General features: G+C 43.7%; 1 protein-coding gene across 1 annotated transcript in view; it reads right to left on the bottom strand.

The window, feature by feature from the left end:
* Positions 1–27,992, bottom strand: part of LOC135545846 (vascular endothelial growth factor receptor kdr-like) — an 82,791-nt gene that overhangs the window by 21,915 nt on the left and 32,884 nt on the right. The window contains exons 12-25 of the mRNA XM_064973788.1: positions 27,508–27,616; positions 26,069–26,356; positions 25,651–25,797; positions 24,189–24,317; positions 23,061–23,167; positions 14,223–14,346; positions 13,567–13,671; positions 10,838–10,951; positions 10,570–10,658; positions 10,213–10,366; positions 8,229–8,326; positions 7,526–7,648; positions 6,894–7,005; positions 4,421–4,520 (exon numbers count right to left, since the gene is read on the bottom strand). Of these exons, the coding sequence (XP_064829860.1) occupies positions 4,421–4,520; positions 6,894–7,005; positions 7,526–7,648; positions 8,229–8,326; positions 10,213–10,366; positions 10,570–10,658; positions 10,838–10,951; positions 13,567–13,671; positions 14,223–14,346; positions 23,061–23,167; positions 24,189–24,317; positions 25,651–25,797; positions 26,069–26,356; positions 27,508–27,616 (1,799 nt within the window). The remainder of the gene's footprint in view (positions 1–4,420; positions 4,521–6,893; positions 7,006–7,525; positions 7,649–8,228; positions 8,327–10,212; positions 10,367–10,569; positions 10,659–10,837; positions 10,952–13,566; positions 13,672–14,222; positions 14,347–23,060; positions 23,168–24,188; positions 24,318–25,650; positions 25,798–26,068; positions 26,357–27,507; positions 27,617–27,992) is intronic.

The following is a 27,992-nucleotide window of genomic DNA, read 5'->3' as shown; positions in this document are numbered from 1 at the left end:
TTACCCCTGTAGAATAGAGTGTGTACCGCTCCCCTGCTTCCCATTTAAACTGATATCAGAAGGTTGTAGTTCATGGTTCCTTGGCATGAGATTAGCAGAGTGTTATCTGCTCTCTCTATCTTAATTCGGTCAATGGAGTACTTTGCTTTGAACCAGAATTGAAAGGATCTTAGAGAGGAGAACTTGGCACCAGTGGGTCTGACTGGATCTACAGAGCTGCTATTTAGTTCTATTCCCAGTCCCCATGCTCTAAGACTCCAGTCTGGGTCATATTTTTGCAGGTCAACTCCAATCACCATCTCCCATGTCTCCGTGATACATCCATTCAATTGGCTGCAGTTGGCACAAGATGTTATAAACATTCTGGACATCCCGGTGGTAAAGGGTTATGAAACATAAGTACAGGATTGATCCTTTCCAAATGAATAAGACAGAGGGAGTTTAACTCCACCACGCTTTGTCACAAATGAAATCCAAACGCTACGCACAGAGACACACACACACACACACACACACACACACACACACACACACACATAGCAGAATGTGAGATAGATTGAGAGCAGTGCTCAGGATGTGAGAGCGAGGGGTCCGTTGGGAGTAGGTTGTAAACTCGCAGGGTTGAGTGCGTTACTTTCTAACTGTAATCCGTTACAGTTGCTAGTTACATGTTCAAAATTGTAATTAGTAATGTCATTTTTGGATGACAAAAACTCTGTAACATAATCTGATTTATTTCAGTTACTTTTAGATTACTTTCCCCATAAGAGGCAATATTACCAATTGAAAAACATCTATTGCGGGATACATCAGTGTTAGAGTTTACATAGTTGGCCTTAAATGGATGTTGCATGTTATTTTATGGGTTGGTTATGTAGGCTTCTTCAAACCCATTGCTTTCTACTACAGATAATAATATATTAGCTAGTTAATATCTTTAGATTAAAATCCAAAGTCTGTCAGATTTACAGTCATTCCAATTAATTTAATACCTCTTGATCTTCAAGAATACGAATTGGAAATAAAATAATAAATAACATAATTTGGAGCGTGCTTATATTTTGACTATTTCACACATGTTCAAGTGTGTATTAATGCACATGTGTGAATTGGACATGTGTTTTTTGCATATCACAACCAGGGTCTGCCATTATCAATGTCAGCCCTGGAGCAATTAAGGTTATGTGCCTTGCTCAAAGGCACATAGACCTATTTTCACCTTGTTGTCTTGGGGATTCTAACTAGCGGTCTGACCTTTTGGTTACTGGCCTAACTTTCTAACTGCTAGGATACCTGCCACTACCTGGAAATATAGATTAGCCAAGTTGTTTTACCGGAGCATAACCCAAAAAAAAAGACTAATTTACTACTCTGTTTATGATTTTGTTGTCATGGAGCGAGTTTTCCCAAACTCAGTCCTGGGGCACCCCCCAAGGAGCATGCTTTTTTTTGTTGCTCTAGCACTACACAGCTGATTCAAATAATCAAAACTTGATGATGAGTTGGTTCATTCAAATCAGCTGTGTTATGTTAGAGCAAAAAAATTAAATATGCCCCCAGGGGGGCCCAGGACCGAGTTTGGGAAACCCTATCATGGAGGACTGATTGGGCTCATTGCTTCAAGTTGAAAAAGAAATGCTGCTCTCATGGAGTGGCATGCTTTGAGCAGTACTGATATCTCAATCATTTGCAGCTGTTGAAATTTATCAAAAGTGTGCGAGTTTGAGCATTTGTCCATTAGGCCTATGGATATTCAAAAAATTATATCAGCAAGAATTAGATTGAGCAATAAAAGCCCCACTCGTGGTCTTCTTAAATGAAACTTGTTGTTGACACTGTGGAGCACAATACCACGGAGGAGTTTAGAAGGGAGGAACTCCCTCAAACTTTAATTCCATAGGCTGGGATCCGCACTATGCTGCTGTTGCAAAAGCGCATTTTTAACTGTCTGTCCACTGGTTGCAAAAACAATGATTGATAGGCAGCTTAAACTTCTTGAATTCAACCATTATTGGGTTAAAGTACACTTTTGTGAACAGTCATCAACAACAACCACAATTTGCAAGGCGCAAGAAATAACTAAAGAGAGAGGAGCAGAGTGATCCAGATCTTTGCACTATGTACAGTCAAAGTCAGAAGTTTACATACACTTATTAAAACTCGTTTTTCAACCACTCCACAAATTTCTTGTTAACAAACTATAGTTTTGGCAAGTCGGTTAGGACATCTACTTTGTGCATGACACAAGTCATTTTTCCAACAATTGTTTGTTGGAGGTGTACCTGTGGATGTATTTCAAGGCCTACCTTCAAACACAGTGCTTCTTTGCTTGACATCATGGGAAAAACAAAAAAATTCAGCCAAGAAATTCTAGACCTCCACATGTCTGGTTCATCCTTGGGAGCAATTTCCAAATTTCCAATTTACTAGGATTAAATGTCAGGAATTGTGAAAAAATGAGTTCAAATGTATTTGGTGAAGGTGTATACTTCCGACTTCAAGCGTAGATACTATATCAATAATAAGTGATATCTGTATCGGCTACACTCTTTGAAAAAAGGGTTCCAAAAGGGTTCTGCGGCTATCCCCAAAGGAGAACCCCTTTTGGTTCCAGGCAGAACTCTTTTGGGTCCCATGTTGAACCTTCTGTGGAAAGGCTTCTACATGGAACCCCAAAAGAGTTCTACCTAAAACCAAAAGGGTCCTACCTGGAACCAAAAGGGGTTCTTCAAAGGGTTATCCTGTGGGGACAGTCGAAGGACCCTCTTTGGTTGTAGTGAGCATCTTCTTTTTCTAAGAGTGTACACCATTGCTGTCGTCCTTACCTCCAAGCCTTGTATAAAGTGTATAATCTTTACACCATTGCTAGCCTAAAAAAGGCTATTCCTTCGCTTTTCACTCGATCCATCAAACGCATTTTGTGAGTCATCATAGAGGTCTCTGACTTGTGGTCACACTTGCTCAGGCGGAACAAACAAAAATGTTTGTCTTTTTCAATTACGATCTTGTCTCATCGCTGCAACTCCCCAACGGGCTCGGGACAGGTCGAGTCATGCATCCGTGACCCGCCAAACCGCGCTCCTTAACACCCGCTCGCCAGCTGCACCAATGTGTCGGCAGAATCACCGCTCAACTGACGACCGAAGTCAGCCTGCAGGTGCCCTACCCGCCATAAGGAGTCACTAGAGCATGATGAGCCAAGTAAAGTCCCCCAGCCAAACCCAATTGTGAGCCAACCTAAGAGATTCCCGGTCTCGGCCAGTTGTGACACAGCCTGGGATCGAAGCCGGGTCTGTAGTGACACTACAAGAACTGCGATGCAGTGCAATAGACTGCTGTGCCACTCAGAGGCCAATATTTTACCTTTTTTCAATGTTGATTTGAATGTCATTGAGAAAACAGAAAGGTGCCATAGGTTCCTTTCTGAATTTAAAAGTAATCCTAGAAGTAATCATCTAGTTTTTCAAAAGTATCTGTAATCTGATTACAATATTTTTGCTGGTAACGTAACAGATTACAGCTGCAGTAAAAAAAAAAAAATCAGTTACATGTAATCCATTACTCCCCAACCCTGTAAACTCGGACGTGTGCCATAGCCTGGGACAGTGAGTGAGAGAGCCCCAGGACATAGTCCTCCCTGCTGAGAAGCCACCCAGTGACCTCATAAAGGCAACAACCCCAGCTCCTCCTGTTCAGTCCACCTCTCTGCTAGACTAACAGCACTGACACCACAGGGGCAGGAGAAACCACCCTCGACTCCCCCAAAGATATTCTGTTTCAGCAGCACCGTCCACATCTGCCCTGCGTCTGATCCCCCTTGTGTGGACAAGGGAGGGGAGTCTCCCGACCCTTGCTCTCATTACCCCGTGTCCAGCTACCCCCTGGCCACTCCCCACTCCCACAGTCTTTAATGTGGGGCTCAATTACGACCGCATTGATGTCAGTCCGAAAACGGATCCGCACCTCGCCGCCCACCACACCCCTCGGTTAACTGCCAATCAGCAGCTCCTGTCTCCCCTCCACATTCAGAGCTGGATTACCCATGATGCCTATCAAGCCCTGTCACTCATTCAGACGAATGAAGGAGCAGATACAAGGCCTCTTTTCAGTATATCGATATGGGAGGCTTTTCTTTACTGCCCTCTAATGTGTTGCCCTGAGTAAGAGTACCTGGCGGATAATTACCCTCAGGAGAGGTTGGGGGATACGTTGAGAGAACTAGAGGCATGCTTCGGGGTCTTTACAAGTTTCCGAGCCAAGGGAGCTCGATGCATTATGCACTGCCAAGAGGTGAGAGAGCTTTCTGTCATGGGCCACTCTTCAAACTGCAAGTGTATTCCTTTTTTTTGCCCTGAGTTAGAGGATGAGATTGGGGTTTGTATGTTAAGTAATGGAGTAACAAAGATCGCTTGATCCTTACATTTCAGAGGAGGAGTATTCTGGAGCTCTCATCCTGGTCCCTTCCTTCAGTCGGCAGCAGAAGTCCTCGTCGATGTGTAAGCCGGGATACGGAGAGGCACCTGGGGGGGGGGGGGATTTATCAGACACTTCTCCCACACAGAGAGGGCCCGGATACTTTACACAGATTAGACAAGAAAGCTTCATAAACAGTCAGTTAAGACTTCAACTGATTGACCTTGCACATGGACAATGTCATGACTCTACTCTCGACAACAATGATATTATACACTGAATAACATCTAGAGACAGCAATATGATTTAATTGGACTATTGGGGCTGAAGTAAGACTCTTCCTAGAATAATTAGAATTTATGCTGGGCTCAGCCGAAACGAAAACAATAATACACGACTAAGCCAACTTGTATCGAATATCCAATCCAGTTGGGGTTTTGGAAAATATTGCCCACGCCATCTAATCCATAAAAATGTCCAGACTCATGAACCAATATTTTCATGTACCCGACTGACATCCCTGACACAATATCAGATAGCATCGAAAGCTCCAGAGCACTATGTCGGTACGATGTACCATCTACTAGTACGCCATGTTATACTTTCTCTTCATCACGTCAACCGAACACGCTATGTAAATAGGAAGATTACCACGCAACACATGTCTAACACAGAAACCGAAGTGTAGATGAAGGTTTGGCATCTAAACTAACAAGACGGTGAAATCCCAAAACACAAGACAAAACTCAAGCTGCTAGACTGTGGGTCACGTTGCGATATGCAGGTTCCAGCACCATGGGACTGCAGCAAACTTTTGACCTCTAAACACCTATCTGTATCAGATTGCCAGACTTGAGTGTTTGAAAAAAAAGTTGCAGTTGTTTTCGTGTCCTAATTTATCTTTCTGAGACCATGTTAACACTACCCAGATGTGTGAGTGAGTGGTTCTTTGAAGGTATCAGTGTCTGTGGTTCTGTGTGTGTGTGTGTGTGTGGTTCTGATCGAGAAAGATTACGGGAGAGTGAGAGAAAAAGAAAGAGAGCGAGAAAGAAAGAGAGCTAGAAAGAAAGAAAGAAAGAGAGAGAGAGAGAGAAAGAAAAAGAGAGAGAGAGAGATAGAACAAGAGAGAGAAAGAATGAGTGTTTGAATGCTGAAAATGGTTTGGCTTCATGGCAGAGGTTGAAGTGTAGATGCCCAATGAATCCAAAAGCCCTGAATCGATGTACTGTTCTTTCCGTACACTTTTGTCACATTTACTCTGAATGTTGTCCTTGCTACCTATGGTGACATTTGAGCATACAATATGTCATGTGGAGTCTTGCTATAGAACAGCTTGGCCGGGTGTGGTGCACGGTGCATAGACAGTCATGGACCGACATACAATGGCATCTTGAAGGTGGCAGAGGTTTCACAGCAGGGGCAAACATTTACATTGATCGGCTGCTTGGTTACACGGTGTTTGCATTGCCAGCTGGGAAGGCAACGGCCAACTTAAATGGAAGGTATTCTTTCTTTTTAATGGCCCTTGCCTGTGATAGAATTCACAGTCCAAGTTCACTAATGTTTTTGCAGGAGCAGCATGAAAATAGTTTTCTCAAGCTGACAATGCACCCCTGTTTGCCCCAGAGGCACACTTACGCAGCAGCAGAAGCCAGCTATGACCCAGTGCATCTGGAGGATCTGCATGGCTGGGGGCACCTTGCCTCGCCTGGCTAGCTGACTGGAGACTAGTCTCCTCGCTGAACCTCGCTGGCTGATGACAGAACAAAACCTCTACCCTCCTTTGGAAGGAATACTGCACGCCGTGTGCAACATTGTAAGATTATGTGTGCAAATAATTATACAGACAATAGTTTTTTTCAAACTATTTTGTGACTATTTGATAAAAAACAAACAAATTATAAGCAGCAACATTTGTACTGAGTATCATCATAAATAGCGTCATAAGAATTCTCTGATAGAAATCCATTACAGGCCAGAAAAGATCAGTGTGCACCAAAGCAGTCTATGTTTGCAGTTTCATTAACAATCCTAAAACAGTAGTCCTTGTTGACGTGATTCAGGACCTACACAACAGAGGAAATCTGCTTTGAATAAGTCTGTATTGTTCCAAATGGCTGTGCACAGATGTTTGTTAATTTCTGCTCATTCATTCTGCTAACGGTGAGGTGAGGTGAGGTATTTGTCTTTGTATTTATTATGGGTCACCATTAGTACCTGCCAAGGCAGCAGCTACTCTTCATGGGTGGGGTCTAGCGAAATGAAGGCAGTTATACCATTTTAAAAACATTACAATACATTCACAACAGATTTCATTACTCATTAAGTGTGTTCCCTTAGGCCCCTACTCTACTACCACATATCTACAACACAAAATCCATGTGTACGTGTGTGTATAGTGCGTATGTTATCGTGTGTGTGTATGCATGTGTCTGAGGGACTAGAAGGCATGGTGAGTCATTCCTGGTATGTATATTTACCCAGAGAGAAGATCTCCCACATCAGAACTCCAAAGGACCACACATCGCTCTGAGTGGTGTAGATCTTGTCAAAAATGGCCTCTGGCGCCATCCACTTGAGGGGCAGTCTGGCCTGTGAGGGGAGAGATGGAGATAAGAGATGACAGCTCTTTTAAATCAGTATCTCATCTCACCTGTGTGACTGGCTGTCTCATCAATACCATCAATAACTGACCTGTCACATCTGAGGTGAAGCAGAAGGGCTTGTTGAGTAAAGTAGGGTAAATGCCCTCATGACATAGTACTACCAAACATCCTCAACAACCAAACGTCCTCTAGTCTATGCAGACAGACACGTTTATTACATTTTCAGACAAACAGTGAAATCTGCCCAGAATATCTGCCATTTCCCAGATTTCCTGCATTTATTCAATCCCTCTTTTGTTTTTGCCAAGTCGGTAGTAACAAAACACGTGTTCTGGTTCTTTTCCATCAAGCTGAGTGTTTTTGAATGCCGCTCTCTCTCACACAACAGGCGATAATCGACGTCAAGTGGTTGGTGCGTTTCATCACGTGTAATTGACTTATTATGTCAGATGAATAGTAGCACAGCATAGCATTGTAAAAAATATCAGATTGCTGTTCATACTTACATCTCCTTTGCGAACGTAGTCTGGGTCTTTGTAGATGTCTCTGGCCAGTCCAAAATCGCATATCTTCACAACATTATTCTCAGACAGTAGGATGTTTCTTGCAGCCAGATCACGATGAATACACTAGCAAAATAAGATAAAACATCCAGTTAGATTAGGATTGACATCGATGCATGACTTTACATGAACGTTTGAGTTATGAGGACATATCTCAAGTTACGATTCAGCCTAATGTGATAAAGCATGGCTCGGACTATTTCCTGACCATGTGACCTGATAGGAAACACTCAATGCTCTGTGCATGTCAGCTAAGACAACCATATGGAACAGTCATCAATTGTATTCGGAATGCGAAGTGTTCCATACCTAGGTTAAAGCCTTCTCTCTAATATTGACAACAATGGGTTCACTAATTAGTACCATCCGCTCTCGCAGAGCTTGTGACAAACCTTTAAATCTGAATGAGGTTTAGACTGATTATAGCCAATAGACTCGCAAGGAACATAGTGTTCTATGAATAAAATATGTGAACAAAACAACTTCCCCAGCTGTCAAAATACAACAGCCTTTTATTAAATCTAAAGTCAACTGTACTGAATAAAGCTTTATAAACTGGTATTAGATTAATACCCAACATGTGTGTCACAAGACTACCTTTAGCAAAGTATTTTGATAGCGTCATTTGCCTGGAGGAGCTGCATACCTTGCGTGAAGCCAGGAACTCCATGCCTTTTGCAACTTGGAAAATGTAGCAAATCAAATCTTCCATTGTCAGCACTCTTTTGTACAGATCCTCTGGCTCTGAGGGTAAAATGGAACATAAAGTGGAAATTAATACAAACTATTTTCATGAACGTGATTTAGTACGGTGTAACACGTACAGTGAGCTCCAAAGGTTTTGGCATGAAATGACATGATACAATGACTATGAGGTTAAAATGCAGACTGTCAGTTTTTATTTGATGGTATTTTATCCATATTAGGTGAACTGTTTAGAATTGACAGCACTTTTTGTACATAGTCCCCCATTTTAATGGAGCAAAAGTATTGGGACAAATTCCCTTATATGTCTATTAAAGTAGACAAAAGTTCAAATAAAAAATGGAAATATAAAAATAAATAATAAATAAATTGGTCACAGTCATAGCACGCAATTATCACATTTGTCACATCAAGCTTGTGACTTGTCACATCAAGCTTGTGACATTTTTTATGCATTTGCAGTTTGTTTTGGTTGTGTTTCAGATTATTTTGTGCCCAATGGAAATTAATGGTAAATAATCTATTGTGTAATTTTGAAGTCACTATTATTGTAAATAAGAATATACTTCTACATTAACGTGGATGCTACCATTATTGCGGATAATCCTGAATGAATCGTGAAAAATGGTGAGTCAGAAAATTACAGAGGCATAAAAAATGCCACCCAAAAATGCTAACCTCCCCTGTTATTGTCATGGTGAGAGGTTAGCATGTCTTGGGGGTATGATATAAAATGCTAACCTCCCCTGTTATTGTCATGGTGAGAGGTTAGCATGTCTTGGGGGTATGATATAAAATGCTAACCTCCCCTGTTATTGTCATGGTGAGAGGTTAGCATGTCTTGGGGTATGATATAAAATGCTAACCTCCTCTGTTATTGTCATGGTGAGAAGTTAGCATGTCTTGGTATGATATAAAATGCTAACCTCCCCTGTTATTGTCATGGTGAGAGGTTAGCATGTCTTGGGGGTATGATATAAAATGCTAACCTCCCCTGTTATTGTCATGGTGAGAAGTTAGCATGTCTTGGGGGTATGATATAAAATGCTAACCTCCAGTGTTATTGTCATGGTGAGAGGTTAGCATGTCTTGGGGGTATGATATAAAATGCTAACGTCCCCTGTTATTGTCATGGTGAGAAGTTAGCATGTCTTGGGGGTATGATATAAAATGCTAACCTCCCCTGTTATTGTCATGGTGAGAGGTTAGCATGTCTTGGGGGTATGATATAAATGCTAACCTCCCCTGTTATTGTCATGGTGAGAAGTTAGCATGTCTTGGGGGTATGATATAAAATGCTAACCTCCCCTGTTATTGTCATGGTGAGAGGTTAGCATGTCTTGGGGGTATGATATAAAATGCTAACCTCCCCTGTTATTGTCATGGTGAGAGGTTAGCATGTCTTGGGGGTATGATATAAAATGCTAACCTCCCCTGTTATTGTCATGGTGAGAGGTTAGCATGTCTTGGGGGTATGATATTTGTGCGCCTGTAACTTTCTCACTCATCATTCACGATTCATTCAGGACTATCCGTAATCATGGTCGCATCTACATTAATGTGGAAGTGTTAAGAAACATATTCTACTCTTATTTACAATAAATGTGACTCCAAAATGACAATACATTATTTACCATTCATATATATTGTTATATATTATATTTAAAATGGCCAACGTGCAAAGCAGCAGGCAAACAGTCAGGACAGAGGAGGATGTCAACAGAGGCCTCCTCCTCCACTCCTCCTTTTCCTCTCAGCCCGGGGTTCCTGTCCTATCGATTTAATTTATGAATACGAGGAGGAAACGTCCTATCAGGCCCAGGGAAGAAAACAATCAGGGGGCATGGGAGTGTGGGTGGAGGTGAGAGGGAAGGGTGAAGGGGGCGGTGAGGGGAAGGAAGACGCTGTTGGCTCATTTAGTTTACCTTCCTCCTCTTCCTCTGAGTCGCAGTAGCTCTTATCTTCCACAAAGCCGGAGCTGGCCGAGCTTCCGGTGCTGGCCACGCTCTCCAGGCGCCGCTTGATGAGCTCGCTTAGGTCACAGCCCGACCCCGACGTCACCACCTTACCATCCTGGCTCTGACATACGAGACACACACCAGATCAAAAATACAGATGCAAACCTTGAGTCACTTTAGAAAACGGTTCTTCTGACAATCTGGGGTTTTCCTATTAGGTTGAGAAATGTACAGAACCATGAAGGTTTTGACAGCTAAGTAGACTAAATCATGAAGGCTTTTGATTTGATGAGAAAGCAGGATTTCTGAAAGCTGCTGATTTACCTTATAAACAATGAAATCAGCCCTCTTGCTTCTCAAGAAGTTTGACAAGTTTCCATATTTGCAGTACTCCACTATCATCATCAATGGACCTGAGAAGAAAGACGCACGGAATTCAAAGAGGATTCCAAACAAGTAATGATTCATAAACAGTCAAAAACAGGATTTTCTCTGAGATTCCATCAATTTATAAACATACTTCACAAATTGCATGCAAGTCATAGTGTGACTAAGTTTAACCATAGAGTTAACCCTGTCCTCTCTCTCTCACCTCCAGGCTTGGTGCAGGCTCCCAGCAGGTTGACCACGTTCAGATGATGACCAATGTGGATCAGGATCTTCAGCTCCGACATCAGAGCCTTGCGCTCATTTGTCGTAGCTCCTCCTGTTTCAACATAAACACAGGCTATTTACAGGGATGAAGGTTAAAAATGTCCTATTGCGGGGATACTGTTTCATACTCCACAAAAGAGTGGATGTATTTTGGACTTTTAATGAAAATGTCATATAAATTCTTTATCTTGGTTTAAGATTACGCCAATTGATGTAAGTTCCTGGACGTCTGGAAACCAAACAGTATAAATGGAAAATAAAGAACAGATTTTTACGCATGCGGAGGAGATTTTAGATAGGCAAGACATTTTTCACATAAGGTAATATGATTATCTGCATGAGAACATTCAATGTGCAAGGTGAAGATGGTATGCAATGATGGACAGCGGGAAATAAATTAAGTCAACATGGGAATATATAGGACTTAAAAGACAAACATCAGCATTCTCTCACATTGAATTAGATACTCGCATACATGAGGGAACAACCCAAAGCACAGCCATACATTACATCACAATAAACACTGCAGCACACATGGAGAGTCAATATGACAGTAACATTATTTCTTCCCAGAATATAAAATGCTGTTTTGTTTCTCAGTTGTATAGCTAGTCTACACATAATATAAGAGGCCGATATCTTGGTCAGGAATGCTATGAGGTCAGAGGGAGGGATTTATTTAACCACGTAAACTAAACACCACCAAAGTGACTCATCCTTTTTTACGGGGGGGGGGGAGGCATCGACGCCAAGATTAACGGTCCCTCTAAACCACTCAGTAACATTGATCTCAAAGACTGTGGAATACCAACTAGACAATGTTGGGTGGCAGCCTAATGCATCCAATGTGCCTGTGTAATGTCTCTCTCTTCTTTTATCTGAAAAGCTCATCTGGACACAGGTGGTTGGAGTTAGCAACGGTACCAATAATGTCCCTAACTGATAAACAGAATGAAAACATTGACTGAACAAAATGGTGTTGCAAAATAATCTTGCTCTCAGCCATCACTGACTCCCTGGATGTGGTTTAGTCTAACGGGGATTTTGGGCGATTTAAATAATGAATCAACGACTTGAATTTAAAAAATGAATGGCGAACGTTCGATGACCAAATTACCAAAAGAATGGAGGGGGAAAACGACCAAATCGCCCTCTAGTGGCCTCAGGGGTGGAAGGTTATTCATATTTGACATAATTTCATAATTAATAAACATGTTATATTCTTCTGTAATATTGTGATGCAAACTCAAAATTGAATACATTGAAACGCTGTATCTGACATGGTACAGGTGTCTTCTTTTTAAAGCCCGTAACCATGTGTGTGAGGTGGATACTTTATTTGTTTAGGACTACCAAGAAACACTCTGTGTGACCCTGATTTAGCCCACTGCAGTAAAAGGTTTTAAACAATGAATCAATTACTTGAATTTAAATAACGAATGGAAAACTTGTGAATTGTGGGACTATACTTCTGGTCTGTCTTATTTTGGCTCATCACAGTGGTCCCAGCCTGCTCTGGAAGCTGGAGCTGACTGACGCTGAGTCTCAAACCACACTGCACGGAGGGTCAGTTTAGGGAAGTGAGCTGCTTTTCATTATGTTTGACCTGGGGGGCTGGAGTAGAGCAGTAGAGCAGCGGAGCAGCAGCCGGCCTGGTGAGTTTAGTTCCTCCATGATTAATGGAAAGAGATGATTAATGCTTTAACACTGACAGAAATATCTAACAAATGGCCTGATTTATCATCCCCATGGAGCTAGATGTTTCACAACACCATCCGTATCCATCTGTGGTCCCATTACTCTACAGAGTTATAGTTGAATATCCTAACAGAACCCGGAGGAAAGTTAGTTGGACCACATCAACCCTAAGGGGATACAGCCAGTGTCAGTGATATTGGGCTGAAATGTTTAATCTGCTAAGATCACTAGGTAAAATTCCTTGGACAGTCCCCCCCCCCTTCTCTCGGAGTCTCTCTCCTTCTGCATTCATTTTTACTGCTTCTTTACTCAATTGTTGTTGGGATAAATATGCCCTGCCAGATTTAGAAAGACTGAAATGTGACCATAATTTATGGTGACCATAAATCATATGTGGGAAGCAGGTGTGTGTGTGTGTGGGGGGGGGTCATTGTTTCCAATTGTTTGTGTATCTCCAAAGCATCTGGGTTACAATTATTAATAAGCACTTTTATTTTCTAACCTTTATTTGACAACCTTTTGTTTTTTACACTTTTAAACTTTGCAATCACTAACACCAAGTGGAATGCTATCCTGATTCCTGTCATATCTGTAGACTGTCATCCTCCTCAGGGACACCAAGGTCTCAGGCAGCCAACGCACGCCTCCTTTGAACAAATAGCCTGTGCATGACTGTTAATTACGCGCACATGTGCTAGCACAGCTTTTGAATTCATATCATGCGCAAGAAACCAAATTGTCTGCTGAAATGACAGATGGCTGTTTTACATCTGTTACACCCAAAACAATGGATATTGTGTTTGTATTTGGCGAGAAGCACCTTTATCAGTACCATTTCCACCAGGTGTGAACGAAAGGAAGCTATGTGGAAAACAGCCTGTATGACTTTTCAACGTGGTTTTTCAACAGAAGTGCTCATGAGAGTAAAGTAGCATATATAAAATGTTGATAATAATGTTTCTTCCATACCTTTCAGCATTTTGACGGCCACAGTCTTGCAGGTCGAGAGCTTGTCAATCCCAAAAGCAGAGGCCTCCACCACTTTCCCGAAGGCTCCATGGCCCAGAGTTTTGCCTGAGAGAGAGAGAGAGAGAGAGAGAGAGAGAGAGAGAGAGAGAGAGAGAGAGGGGCCAATGGGTTATAATAGGTCTACATGTAAATGAAAGTGGCTGGCCCCTGGGGAGTAGTAAATCTGGTTGGGTTCTCTATCAGGGGAATTATGGGTAATTAAAACAACCTGCTGAGGTTCTGACCACTGGGTCCGTGAAGCGCTCCTCCATGGGATTTATAGTGCCGTTAAGACCATGCGACAGTGGAGGGTCGCTGATGAGCAACGACGCTACACCCTCTTCACAGGGGGGTGTCACCTCTGCCACATACCATCCTCTCTGGCACTATATTTCAATGTAATGGGCAAACAGGGTCACACAGTTTAAGAGGACCCAGATGGGTGCCACATTATCAACATCACATTGACCTGTGGATGTGAAATGTAGGCTGGACAAGTAAATACGCTTACAGTAGGTGCCAATTCATGGTGCGTATAGGCCTTTGAGTGACAGCGTGGTCATGGTGAGTGACTTCTTAGACTGTACCAGTGCTGTATGCTGTAGTAAGGTACTCACCCAGTCTGAGGCGGTCTCGGGGAAACTCCCATTTGCTGCCATCGTACTGCAGGCGTTCACACTGCTCGTCCAGAGGACACTCGTCTGGGTCGATGATGATGGATGGACCCATCATGTAGTCCGGCTGGAAGGGGGGAGAATAAAATAGAATGTAATAGAATATAATAAAATGGTGACGGAGCGCATTGTGCAGTAAGTATGTTAACTAAAAGACAAGAACACATGCTCTACTATCACTGTTAACACCAATACACTATTACGGGAACTATTCAAATCAAATCAATGTTTATTTGTCACATGCACAGAATACAACAGGTGTATACCATTCAGAGAAAACTTCCTCCCCAAAAAATAAAATCCAGAATAGAATCTAAAAAAGCATGGACAGGGCCTCCCAGGTGGCGCAGTGGTCTATCTATCTGTGCCACCAGAGACTCTGGGTTCAAGCCCAGGCTCTGTCGCAGCCGGCCGCGACCCCTTGGTCCATGGGGAGACGCCCAATTGGCCTAGCGTCGTCCGTGTTAGGGAGGGTTTGGCCGGTAGGGATATCCTTGTCCCATCGCGCACTAGCAACTCCTGTGGCGGGCCGGGCACAGGAGCATGGTGTTTCCTCCGACACATTGGTGCAGCTGGCTTCCAGGTTGGATGCGTGCTGTGTTAAGAAGCAGTGCGGCTAGGTTGGGTTGTGTTTCGGAGGACGCATGGCTTTCGACCTTCGTCTCTCCCAAACCCGTACGGGAGTTGTAGCGATGAGACAAGATAGTAACTACTAACAACTAACAAACTACTAACTAACTACTAACAAGCATGGACAGGCCTCCCAAGTGGTGCAGTGGTCCAAGGCCCTGCATGGCAGTGCTAGCTGTGCCACGCCCGGGAGAGAGTTTGGCCGGCAGGGATGTCCTCGTACGATCGCTCACTAGTGACTCCTGTGGCGGACCGGGCGAAGTGCACGCAGACATGGTCGCCAGGTGCACTGTGTTTCCTCCGACACATTGGTAACGGCTGGCTTCCGGGTTAAGTGGGCCTCTCCCGAGTCCGTACGGGAGTTGCAGCGATGAGACAAGACTGTAACAACCAAACATATTTTCCAGATGTTATCGTGGGTGTAGCAAAATGCTTACGTTCTTAGCTCCAACAGTACAGTAATATCTAACAATACAAAACAATACACACCAATCCCCAAAATGTAAAGAAACAAATGACTTTTGCTACATATATTAGAACGAGCAATGTCAGAATATAAATACAGTATCCTGTATATGTACGGAGCATTCGGAAAGTATTCAGACCATTAGAATTTTTCCATATTTTGTTACGTTCGAAGGAATAGTCCGTAGAGCTCCGAGACTGGATTGTGTCGAAGCACAGATCTGGGGAAGGGTACCACAAAATGTCTGCAGCATTGGATGTCCCAAAGAACACCGTGGCCTCCATAAATGGTAGAAGTTTGGAGCCACCAACAACTCTTCATAGAGCGAGCTGCCTGGCCAAACTGAGCAATTGGAGGAGAAGGGTGGTGACCAAGAACCTGATGGTCACTCTGACAGAGCTCCAGAGTTCCTCTGTTGAGAAGGGAGAACCTTCCAGAAGGAGAACCATCTCTACAGAACTCCACCAATCAGGCCATTATGGTAGAGTGGCTAGAAGGATGTCACTCCTCAGTAAAAGGCACATGACAGCCCGCTTGGAGTTTGCCAAAAGGCACCTAAGACTCTCAGACCATGAGAAACAAGATTCTCTGGTCTGATGAAACCAAGATTGAACTCTTTGGCCTGAATGCCAAGGAAACCTGGAACCATCGCTATGGTGAAGCATGGTGGTGGCAGCATCATGCTGTGGGGATGTTTTTCAGCGTCAGGTACTGGGAGACTAGTCAGGAATGAGGGAAAGATGAACGGAGAAAAGTACAGAGAGTTCTTTGATGAAAACCTGCTCCAGAGAGCTCAGGACCTCAGACTGGGTCGAAGGTTCACCTTCCAACATGACGCTCCCCATCCAACCTGACAGAGCTTGAGGATCTGCATTGAAGAATGGGAGAAACTCCCCAAATACAGGTGTGCCAAATCATACCTAAGAAGACTCAAGGTTGTAATCCCTGCCAAAGGTGCTTCAACAAAGTACTGAGTAAAGGGTCTGAATACTTACGTAAATGTGATATTTAATTATTATTTTTAACTTTGTCATTATGGGGTATTGTGTGTAGATTGATGAAAACATATACAGTTGAAGTCGGAAGTTTACATGCACTTAGGTTGGAGTCATTAAAACTAATTTTTCAACCACTCCACAAATTTCTTGTTAACAAACTATAGTTTTGGCATGACGGTTAGGACATTTACTTTTTGCATGACACAAGTCATTTGTCCAACAATTGTTTACACACAGATTATTTCACTTATAATTCATTGTTTCATAATTCCAGTGGGTCAGAAGTTTACATACACTAAGTTTACTGTGCCTTTAAACAGCTTTGAAAATTCAAGAAAATGATGTCATGGTTTTAGAAGCTTCTGATAGGCTAATTGACATAATTTGAGTTAATTGGAGGTGTACCTGTGGATGTATTTCAAGGCCTACCTTCAAACTCAGTGCCTCTTTGCTTGACATCATGGGAAAATCAGAAGAAATCAGCCTGGTTCATCCTTGGGAGCAATTTCCAACCACCTGAAGGTACCACGTTCATCGTGTACAAACATTAGCACGCAAGTATAAACACCATGGTACCACGCAGCCGTCATACCGCTCAGAGAGGAGATGCGTTCTGTCTCCTAGAGATGAACATACTGTGGTGCAAAGAGTGCATCTCAATCCCAGAACAACAGCAAAGGACCTTGTGAACATGCTTGAGGAAACAGGTACAAAAGTATCTATATCCACAGTAAAACAAGTCCTATATTGACATATCCTGAAAGGTCGCTCAGCAAGGAAGAACCCACTGCTCCAAAACCACCATAAAAAGCCAGACTACGGTTTACAACTGCACATGGAGACAAAGATCGTACCTTTTGGAGAAATGTCCTTTGGTCTGATGAAACAAAAATAGAACTGTTTGGCCATAATGAACATCGTTATTTTTGGAGGAAAAGGGGGAGACTTGCAAGCTGAAGAACACCATCTCAACCGTGAAGCACGGGGGTGCAGCATCATGTTGTGGGGGTGCTTTGCTGCAGGAGGGACTGGTGCACTTCACAAAATAGATGGCATCATGAAGAGGGAAATTATATGGATATATTGAAGCAACATCTCAAGACATCAGTCAGGAAGTTAAAGCTTGGTTGCAAATGGGTCTTCCAAATGGACAATGACCCCAAGCATACTTCCAAAGTTGTGGCAAATTGGCTTGAGGACAACAAAGTCAAGGTATTAGAGTGGCCATCACAAAGCCCTGACCTCAATCCCATAGAAAATGTGTGGGTAGAACTGTAAAAGCATGTGCGAGCAAGGAGGCCTACAAACCTGACTCCGTTACACCAGCTCTGTCAGAAGGAATGGGCCAAAATTCACCCAACTTATTGTGGGAAGCTTGTGGAAGGCACAAGTTAAACAGTTTAAAGGCAATGCTACCAAATACCAATTGCGTGTATGTAACCTTCTGACCAACTGGGAATGTGATGAAAGAAATAAAGGCTGAAATAAATCCTTCTCTCTTCTATTATTCTGACATTTCACATTATTAAAATAAAGTGGTGATCCTAACTGACCTAAGACAGGGAATTTTTACTAGGATTAAATGTCAGGAATTATGAAACAGTTTAAATGTATTTGGTTGAGGTGTATGTAAACTTCCGACTTCAACTGTACATATAAAGTGGGTAAAACAATATGCAAACATTATTAAAGTAACCAGTTCCATAACTATGTACATTACTGTAGGCCAGCAGCCTCGAAGCTGCAGGGTAGGGTACCGGGTTGTAGCCAGGTAGTAACAGTGACTATGATCAGGGCAGGTTACTGAGCGGAGGCTGACTAGTGATGACTATTTAACAGTCTGATGGCCTGGAGATAAAAGCTGTTTTTCAGTCTCTCGGTCCCAGCTGTGATGCACCTGTACGGTCTCCGCCTTATAGATGGTAGCAGGTGAACAGGCCGTGGTTCGTGTGGCTGAGGTCCTTGATTAACTTTTTGGCCTTCCTGTGAAACCGGGTGCTGTAGATGTTCTTGAAGGCAGGTCGGCAGTGTGCCCCTGGTGATGCGTTGGGCAGATCGCACCACCCTCTAGAGAACCCTGTGGTTGTGGACGATGCAGTTTTCGTACCAGGCAGTGATACAGCCCGGGAGGATGCTCTCAATGGTGCATCTGTAGAAGTTTGTGAGGGTCTTAGGGGCCAAACCAAATTTCTTCAGCGTCGTTAGGTTGAAGAGTTGTTGTTGCGCCTTCTTCACCACACTGTCTGTGCGGGTGGACGATTTCAGGTTGTCAGTGAAATGTACACCGAGGAACTAGAAGCTTTTCATCCTTTCCACTGCGGCCCCATAGGTGTGGATGAGGGTGCCCTCCTCCTTCTTTCTCCTGAAGTCATCGATTAGCTCCTTCATTTTGTTGACACTGAGGGAGAGGTTATTTTCCTGGCACCACTCCGCCAGGGTCTCGTCGTTGTTGGTAACCAGGCCTACTACCACAGTTGTGTCGTCTTCAAACTTGATGATTGAGTTGGAGACGTTCGTGGCCATGCAATCATGGGTAAACAGGGAGTTCAGGAGGAGGCTGAGCATGCACCCCTGTGTGGCCCTCATATTGAGGATCAGCGTAGCGGCTGTGGTGTTGCCTACCTTTACCGCCTGTGGTCGGCCCATCAGGTAGTCCAGGATCCAGTTGCACAGGGAGGGGTTCAGGGACCCAGTGCCTTGAGATTAATGATGAGCTTGGAGGATACGATGGGGTTGAAGGCTGAGCTGTAGTCGATGAACAGCATTCTTACATAAGTGTTCCTATTGTCCAGATGGGATAGGGCATTGTGCAGTGTAAAGGCGATTGCCTCATCCGTGGATCTGTTGGTGTGGTATGCAAATTGTAATGGATCTATGGTGTAGGGTAAGGTGGATGTGATATGATCCTTAACTAGCCTCTCAAAGCACTTCATGATGACAGAAATGAGTGCTACGGGTGATAGTCATTTAGTTAAATCAAAATCAAATCAAGTGCTTTCCTCAAAGCAGTCGAAGAAGGTGTTTAGCTTGTCCGGGAGCAACGAGGTCGTGACATGTCTAGCTTTCCCTTTATAATCTGTAGTCCCTGCCACATGCGTCTCGAGTCTGAGCCGTTGAATTCACTTTCTTTGGTAAGTGGTGACCATAGACTGGGATAGGGAGAGATGGCCAGCGGCGGTGGCTCGCGGCGGCGACACTGTGTTTTCCTCGAAGTGAACAAAGAAGGTGTTTGGCTTGTCTGGGAGCAAGGCATCAGTGTCCGCAATGTGGCTAGGTTTCCCTTTATAATCCGCGATTGTCTGGAGTCCCTGCCACCTTTGTCTGAGCCGCTGAATTGCAACTCCACTTTGTCTCTGTACTGATGTTTTGCCTGTTTGATTGCTTTACTGAGGGCATAGCAGGACTGGTTGTACTTGTCCATGAGTGTGTGTGTGTGTGTGTGTGTGTGTGTGTGTGTGTGTGTGTGTGTAAGTGTTAGTGTCTGTGTCGTCAGTATATGTATGTTTGTGTGTATATGTGTGTGTGTGTGTGTGTGTGTGTGTGTGTGTGTGTGTGCGTGAGAGTGTAAGTGTTCAGAATAATGGCGCTGTTTGTAACTTATTTTGTACATAATGTTGCTGCTACCGTCTCTTATGACCGAAAAGAGCTTCTGGACAACAGAACAGCGATTACTCACCTCGAACTGGACAAAGATTTTTCTTTAATGAATCCGACACGAAGGATATACTGCTTTGTCAAGACCAGGCCCAAATCCCTGTCATTCACGTGAAGAAAAGACGGAGAAAAGGGGGGATGGGGGAGGGTACCTTGTGAGAATTCGCAGGCGAGTAGGCAAACCACCACTACCCTCCGTATTATTGTTGCCAATGTGCAATCATTGGAAAATAAACTGGACGATCTACGATTAAGACTATCCCACCAACAGGACATTACAAACTGTAATATCTTCTGTTTCACGAGACATGGCTGAGCGACAAAATGGATAATATAGGGCTGGCTGGGTTTTCCGTGCATCGCAGGACAGAGCAGCTACATCTGTTAAGACGAGGGGTGTGTGTGTCTATTTGTTAATAAATGCTAGTGCAAATATTAGGGACGTCTTGAGGTATTGCTCACCTGAGGTAGAATACCTCATGAGAAGCTGTATACCACACTATCTACCAAGAGAGTTCTCATCTATATCATTCGTAGCTGTCTATTTACCACCACAAACTGACGCTGGCACTAAGACCGCACTCAGCGAGCTGTATAAGGGCATAAGCAAACAAGAAAATGTGGGGACTTTAATGCAGGCAAACTTAAATCAATTTAATTGAGGAGTATACCCCCTCAGTCACCGGCTTCATCAGTAAGTGCATAGACGATGTCGTCCCCACAGTGACTGTACATACATATCCCAAACAGAAGCCATGGATTACAGGCAATATTCGCACCGAGCTAAAGGCTAGAGCTGCCGTTTTCAAGGAGCGGGACACTAATCCAGACGCTTATAAAGAAATCCTGCTATGCCCTCAAATAGGCAAAGTGTCAATACAGGACTAAGATTGAATCCGACTACACCGGCTCTGTTGCTCGTCGGATGTGGCATGGCTTGCAAACTAATATGGACTACAAAAAACCCAGCTGCGAGCTGGCTAGTGACACAAGCCTACCAGATGAGCTAAATGCCTTTTATGCTTGCTTCAAGGCAAGCAACACTGAAGCATGCATGAGAGCATCAGCTGTTACAGACAACTGTGTGATCACGCTCCCCATAGCCGATGTGAGCAAGACCTTTCAATGGGGCCATACGGATTACCAGGATGTGTACTCAAAGCATGCGCGGACCAACTGGCAAGTGTCTTCACTGACATTTTCAAGCTCTTCCTGACCGAGTCTGTAATACCTACAAGTTTTAAACTGACCACCATAGTCCCTGTGCCCAAGAAAGCGAAGGTAATCTGCCTGAATAATTACCGCCTCGTAGCACTCACGTCGGTAGCCATGATGTGCTTTGAAAGACTGGTCATGGCTCACATCCACACCATCATGCCAGAAACCCCAGACCCACTCCAATTCGCATACCACCCCAATAGATCCACAGATGACGCAATCTCAATCGCACTCCACACTGCCCTTTCCCACCTGGACAGAAGGAACACCTATGTGAGAATGCTATTCATTGACTACAGCTCAGCGTTCAACACCATAGAGCCCTCAAAGCTCATCAATAAGCCAAGGACCCTGGGACTAAACACCTCCCTCTGCAACTGGATCCTGGACTTCCCGAGGAGTCGCCCCCAAGTAGTAAGGGTAGGTAACAACACATTCACCACACTGATCGTCAACACAGGGACCACTCAGGGGTGCATGCTCAGTCCTCTCCTGTACTCCCTGTTCACCCATGACTGCGTGGTCAAGCACAACTCCAACACCCTCATTAAGTTTGCAATGACACAACAGAGGTCACTGACAACGATGAGACAGCCTATAGGGATGAGGTCAGGGACCTGGAAGTGTGGTGCCAGGACAACAATCTCTCCCTCAATTTGACAAAGGAACAAGACAAAGGAACGAAGGAGCTCATTGTGGACTATAGGAAAAGGAGGGCTGTGCAAGCCCCCATTAACATTGACTGGGCTGTAGTGGAGCAGGTTGAGAGTTTAAAGTTCCTTGGTGTCCACATCACCAATGAACAATCATGGTCCAAGCACACAAAGACAGTTGTGAAGAGGGTGCGACAACACCTTTTCCCCCTCAGGAGACTGAAAAGATTTGTCATGGTTCCTCAGATCCTCAAAAGGTTCTACAGCTGCACCATCGAGAGCATCCTGACCGGTTGCATCACCGCCTGGTATGGCAACTTCTCAGCATCTGACCGTAAGGTGCTACAGAGACTCCAGCTGCTACTCGCTGCTTATTATCTATGCATAGTCACTTTACCCCTACCTACATGTCCAAATTACCTCGACTAACCTGTGCCCCCATACATTGACTCGGTACCGGTACCCCCTGTATATAGCCTCGCTATTGTTATGTAATTTTCTTGTGTTACTTTTTTATTTAGTAAATATTTTCTTTACTCTATTTCTTGAACTGCATTGTTGGTTAAGGGCTTGTAAGAAAGCACTTCACAGTAAGGTCTACACCTGTTGTATTCGGCGCATGTGAAAAATACAACTTTATTTTATTATATTTGAAGTGTGTGTGAGTGTGTGTGAGTGTGTGGACAGAGACCTATAAGTGTGCATAGAGTCAGTGCAGATAGTCAGTGTGTAGGTAGCCATTGCTGAGCTATTCAGCAGTCTTATTGCTTGGAGACAGAAGCTGTCTCTGAACCTATTCTTTCTCAACATGCAGTACACAAGCACTTCTCCAATGTCAGGAAATGTGGAAATCGTAAACATAGAGATAAAATGATCCAAAGTAAATTTGCATTTCACAAGAGAAATGGCTCAGTGATGGCAGTTCGTGGAATTTGTATGACAAGATTGCATCCACTCCTGAAACACATACAAAACCCTTAAACATGTAGTGTGGGTGTTTGAATAGGTCTTGAGAAGAGCATTTTGTAATTGGCATGATCCTGCGGTGAGCAAAGTGCTCAGTGCAGTATCCAAACAGTTTACACTCTCAAATGTCTTCACAGTCAAGAAGAGTGAGAGACACTGGAGAACTAGCTGTGATTGCAGGGAGATCTCTTGTTACCTTCCTCAGCTTGCGGATGAAGAGGATGAGCATGAGCCAGAGGAAGGTGGCAGCAGCTCCTGTACACACCAGGACGATCACCTCAATGTTGGGCTTCCCCTCATCACCTGGAAGGAGACCACAGGAACCATTAGTCAACTGTTGTTGCATAGGGTGTTTTATATGCTTGTTGAAAAATGAATACGATATGATAACTGGCAACAAATATATACAGGGACATACACAACAGAGGAATGGTTTTGTTTGTATTACGAAATATTAGACTAACATGACACTGACCTACTTGAAAGTTGCCAAGTGATTGCAAGGACGGGAATTAAACAACGCATTTCTCTGAAAGTTCTTCGTTTTTTGCTAGATTAACTCATTTCCGACAAGTTGGGTACACACTAAAAGTCAAAACACACTCCATTGTTTATTTCTTAGTTTTTTTGGGCTATGCATCCGACATTGTTGCACATTCATCTCACATTAAACTGTTTTCTTAACTATCCATCTCAACATTCACTGTCCTAGCCAGCTCACATTCATAAAGCTTTACGAAATTGTCAAATAGTTTTGATAGAGAAATGCCACATTTTTGACATTTTCTTCTAGTAATATAATGGATTGTGCTGACACTGGGGTTGGACGTTGAGGGAAATTGACATTTTTTAGGGGAACAGGAATTCATGTCTGGTGCCAAGTCTAGTCGTCAGAATAAGTCACATGACCTTGCTCCCCCCTCCCTCCCAGTCTGTGTCATCATGTTTCCAGTTCCATGGTTCTTTAACGAGAGAACTTCTCCCCTGGCCGTGCCCACAGTCATTAGTGGGAACTCTTCACACACTTCTTGCAGGTCACGTCCCATGGGTGGGGACCTCAGAGCTCCATGAGCCAGTGGAGGAATTCGCTGGGCATTCTTGGCAGACTCTTGGCTTCTCTCTCTGGGGAGGGATTTCATATTGAATCTGGCCAGAGCTATTTGTACTGGTGACAAGAAAACATTTCCCAGTTTTGCCAAGAGCTGTGATTGGTCCGGCTGTGGCTGTGCTGGTTGAGTTCATGGTGTGTTTGGTCACTGGTGTGGTTAATGTACCTTAGTTAGATTCATTGACCATGACGGAAATAAAGAGGTAAGTGACTCACCCACGACAGTGACGACAGCGCTGGCTTTCACACTCCCCTCATTGTTGCTGGCCAGACACTCGTACAAGCCCTCATCATCTTTCTTCACTCTCTCGATCGTCAGCACCCCATCCTCCCTCAGAGTAATACCTGGAACACAGCATGAAGTCTACAGCTCAGATTTTATGGAGAAAATTATAATAAAACACATTTTTGGGGTGGAGGGGTATATACAGTGGGGCAAAAAAAGTATTTAGTCAGCCACCAATTGTGTAAGTTCTCCCACTTAAAAAGATGAGAGAGGCCTGTAATTTTTTATCATAGGTACACTTCAACTATGACAGACAAAATGAGAAGAAAAAAAATCCAGAAAATCACATTGTAGGATTTTTAATGAATTTATTTGCAAATGATGGTGGAAAATAAGTATTGTACTGACATACAAGACCAAATTACAGGCCTCTCTCATATATATATATATCTATATTTCACCCCATGCTTCCTGAAGCACCTCTCACAAGTTAGATTGGCTTAATGGGCACTTCAGTCAAGCTGCTCCCACAACAGCTCAATAGGGTTGAGATCCGGTGACTGTGCTGGCCACTCCATTATCGACAGAAAACCAGCTGGCTGCTACTTCCCTAAATAGTTATTGCATAGTTTGGAGCTGTGCTTTGGGTCATTGTCCTGATGTAGGAGGAAATTGGCACCAATTAAACGCCGTCCACAGGGTATGGATTGGCGTTGCAAAATGGAGTGATAGCCTTCCTTCTTCAAGATCCCTTTTACCCTGTACAAATCACCCACTTTACCACCAACAAAGCACCCCCAGACCATCACATTGCCTCCACCATGCTTGACAGATGGCGTCAAGCACTCCTCCAGCATCTTTTCATTTTTTCTGAGTCTCACGAATGTTCTTATTTGTGCTCCGAACACCTCAAACTTAGATTTGTCTAAATGGACAACAATACCTAGTCTTCTACTTCCAGCTTCAGCTCCCCTAAACCCCTCCCATCTATCTCTGAGGACCATCCAGTTTTGATTTATAATTGCCATATATCTTTCAACTGTGCTAGGATGTTTCACAAAAGTTCTTAACCTTTCTATTCTCATAGTTTCGACAGATTGTACATTTGCTAAGAGTATTATTATATTGTTGATCGATTGACTGATTGATCACCTATCAGTGCAATTTGCAGAGTTGGCTCCATTTAATGTTTCAATTCTTCAGCCATTCCTGAACCTGTGACCAAAACAAGCTATGTACGGGCAATACCAAAACAAGTGATCTAATGATTTTGCCTCTTCGCAGCAAAATCTGCAGAGCTGAGGTTGTATCCACCATATACTGTATATAATATTCTATTATTTTCAAGAATTTTGTATAATAATTTAAATTGAAACACTAAAAGCAATGAGTAGGGCCCGACAATGGAAACCTCGGGGCCCCTAATCATGAGTCATTTCCAGCAGTTCTTACCTGGACCCTCCTGTACTGGTAGCTTGTCTTTGTACCAGGTGATGTAGGGTGGCGGCATACCCAGGGCGTAGCAGGCCATAGTCAGAGTACTGCTGCTGTTTACATCCTGATTGGTCAGGTTCTGTCTCAGCCACGGCCTCTTCCTCTCTGCATCAACCACAGAAACATATCTGAATTAGATCACTCTGCTTTTCAAGACTTTCCCAGACAAACTCATCCCCCTACTGGGTTGCATAATCACGAGTATGATTATATCCAGGAACAGTCACCTTTTACCAAAATCCAATGTATTACATCCATGTTACTCTTAGAAAGAGTTGATCAATACCCGTATGACATGACAGTGGTGTGGCAATTACTGTTCTGATAGACCTCATTGATTACCCAGGAGGCAATGCTCCTCCTGTCTCCTACTCACCATCCACAGTCAGCACAGTCTGGACTATGACCCTCTTGCTGTGGAGGTTACCCGCCCAGCACTGGTAGCCTGTTGTTTGACTCCTGGACACGTTGTGCAGGGAGAGGGAGAGAGAGATAGCGTAGGGGCTGAGCTGCAGGGCTGTGATGTTGGCGGGGGTGACAGTGTAGTTCTGAGGGTTGTACCACTGCAGGTCTGTGTACAGGTACCGAGTGCCGCGACAAGTCAGAGTGACGTCATCACCCTCGATGGCAGTCTGGGGCTCGATGGCCAGGTGCTGAGGGTGATCTGGTGGGGGAGAGGGGAAAAACACATTAGGTCATAAGGAGTGTTAGAGCATTTTTCTGCCAGTATGTAAGTGGGTTACAAGAGCATCTATGATACTACAACTCTCTTCTCACTAAGGGAGAGAGACACATAGCATGAGATAGTCAGCTGACTGAAGCTGTCCTAACCTGGGAAAGTACATCTCGAAAACATCAAGCTGCACATCACCATGTTAGGAATTTCAAATGTGCAGTTATTTCCTGTGTCATCACTGTGTTAATTGGAAGCAGGTTGGCGGTGTGCGGCGAGCGACGCTGATGGGCAGCCTACAGCTGTCCATTAGGAATCAGTCTGGAGGCCGGGCCTGAGGGGAGCATTCTGTGTTCCGTAAAAGAAGACCGCTGTTATTACAATTCCGCCGTCCTCTTTTTCAGCAGCAATCCAGCACTCTCAGTCACCTCCACCTCAGGAATGGTGGTACATTGCAGTGCTTCTTCCTGAAAATGATCTTTATTCTTATCCGGGTCTTCAGAGTTTGGCATCATCAGCAGTGTCTCCAATCACAGTGTCACCACCATTCTCATTTCCAAACTACCATCAATCAGCTTTCAACCTCAAATCGTTCAGGTTTGTAATTTCTGAGGACAAAAATGATGACTGCTTGCATGGCCAGCCAGCTGATTTCTCTTGTCATTACACAACTGGACTGGATGAAATGTTCATTTCATCAACATTTGGAACTGTTCAGATACATATAACAAGTGAATTATGCAGCAGCAGGCTCAAAGAAGAAGATGAATGACCTGCCGGCACTACAGTGAATGCTCAAAGCGGTTTTTAGACTGTAGCATATGGCTCAGGACGTTTGCCTCTTCCGTTCGGTCCTGAAGCCTGCCTGCTCCGGAGGAAGACGGTTTCAATTAATGTCCACCCGGAGCAGCTCTATTTTTACACAATACATCCTGTGCATTCTAGCGATCGCCTCACGATCACAGTGCATATGTGTAAGTCATTGGAAACTAAACGTCATGTATGTTTCAGCTATTCTGTACGCCTGGCACGTAGAAATAAAAACCAACCAGCATTTTGCCTTATGCTGTACAAAAAAAATCTACCATGTTGTTCTTTCAACCAACTCCCCACGCTGTGTAGTGTTAGGTTGACCCACTTACCGTCCACATAGAAAATGGTTCTCAGTGTGCAGTTGCCAAGTTCATTCTCGGCCACGCAGGAGTAGATCCCCGAGATGTGAGCCGCTCCCACCACTAGCGTACTCACAGTCTATGGAGGAGAGAGAATAAGTCAACCATTAGATCTACAGTACAGCCAGCGAATGTTGCACTTATCTGCTGTACATGTGTCTCCTGCAAAATAGATTTCACTTCAGTGAGATTAACCTGTATAAATAAAGCTTAATGAACATTTTTCCGATTGGCTTCAATATACAGTACCAGTCAAAAGTTTGGACACACCTACTCATTCAAGCATTTTTCTTTATTTTTACTATTTTCTACGTTGTATAATAATAGTGAAGACATCAAAACTATGAAATAACACATACGGAGTAACCAAAAAAAAAAGTGTTCAACAAATCAAAATATATTTTATATTTGAGATTCTTCAAAGTAGCCACCCTTTTCCTTGATGACAGCTTTGC

The sequence above is a fragment of the Oncorhynchus masou genome, chromosome 9 (genome assembly GCF_036934945.1).
Source record: "Oncorhynchus masou masou isolate Uvic2021 chromosome 9, UVic_Omas_1.1, whole genome shotgun sequence".
Classification (NCBI taxonomy): domain Eukaryota; kingdom Metazoa; phylum Chordata; class Actinopteri; order Salmoniformes; family Salmonidae; genus Oncorhynchus; species Oncorhynchus masou.
This window is presented reverse-complemented; position numbering and strand designations above follow the sequence as displayed.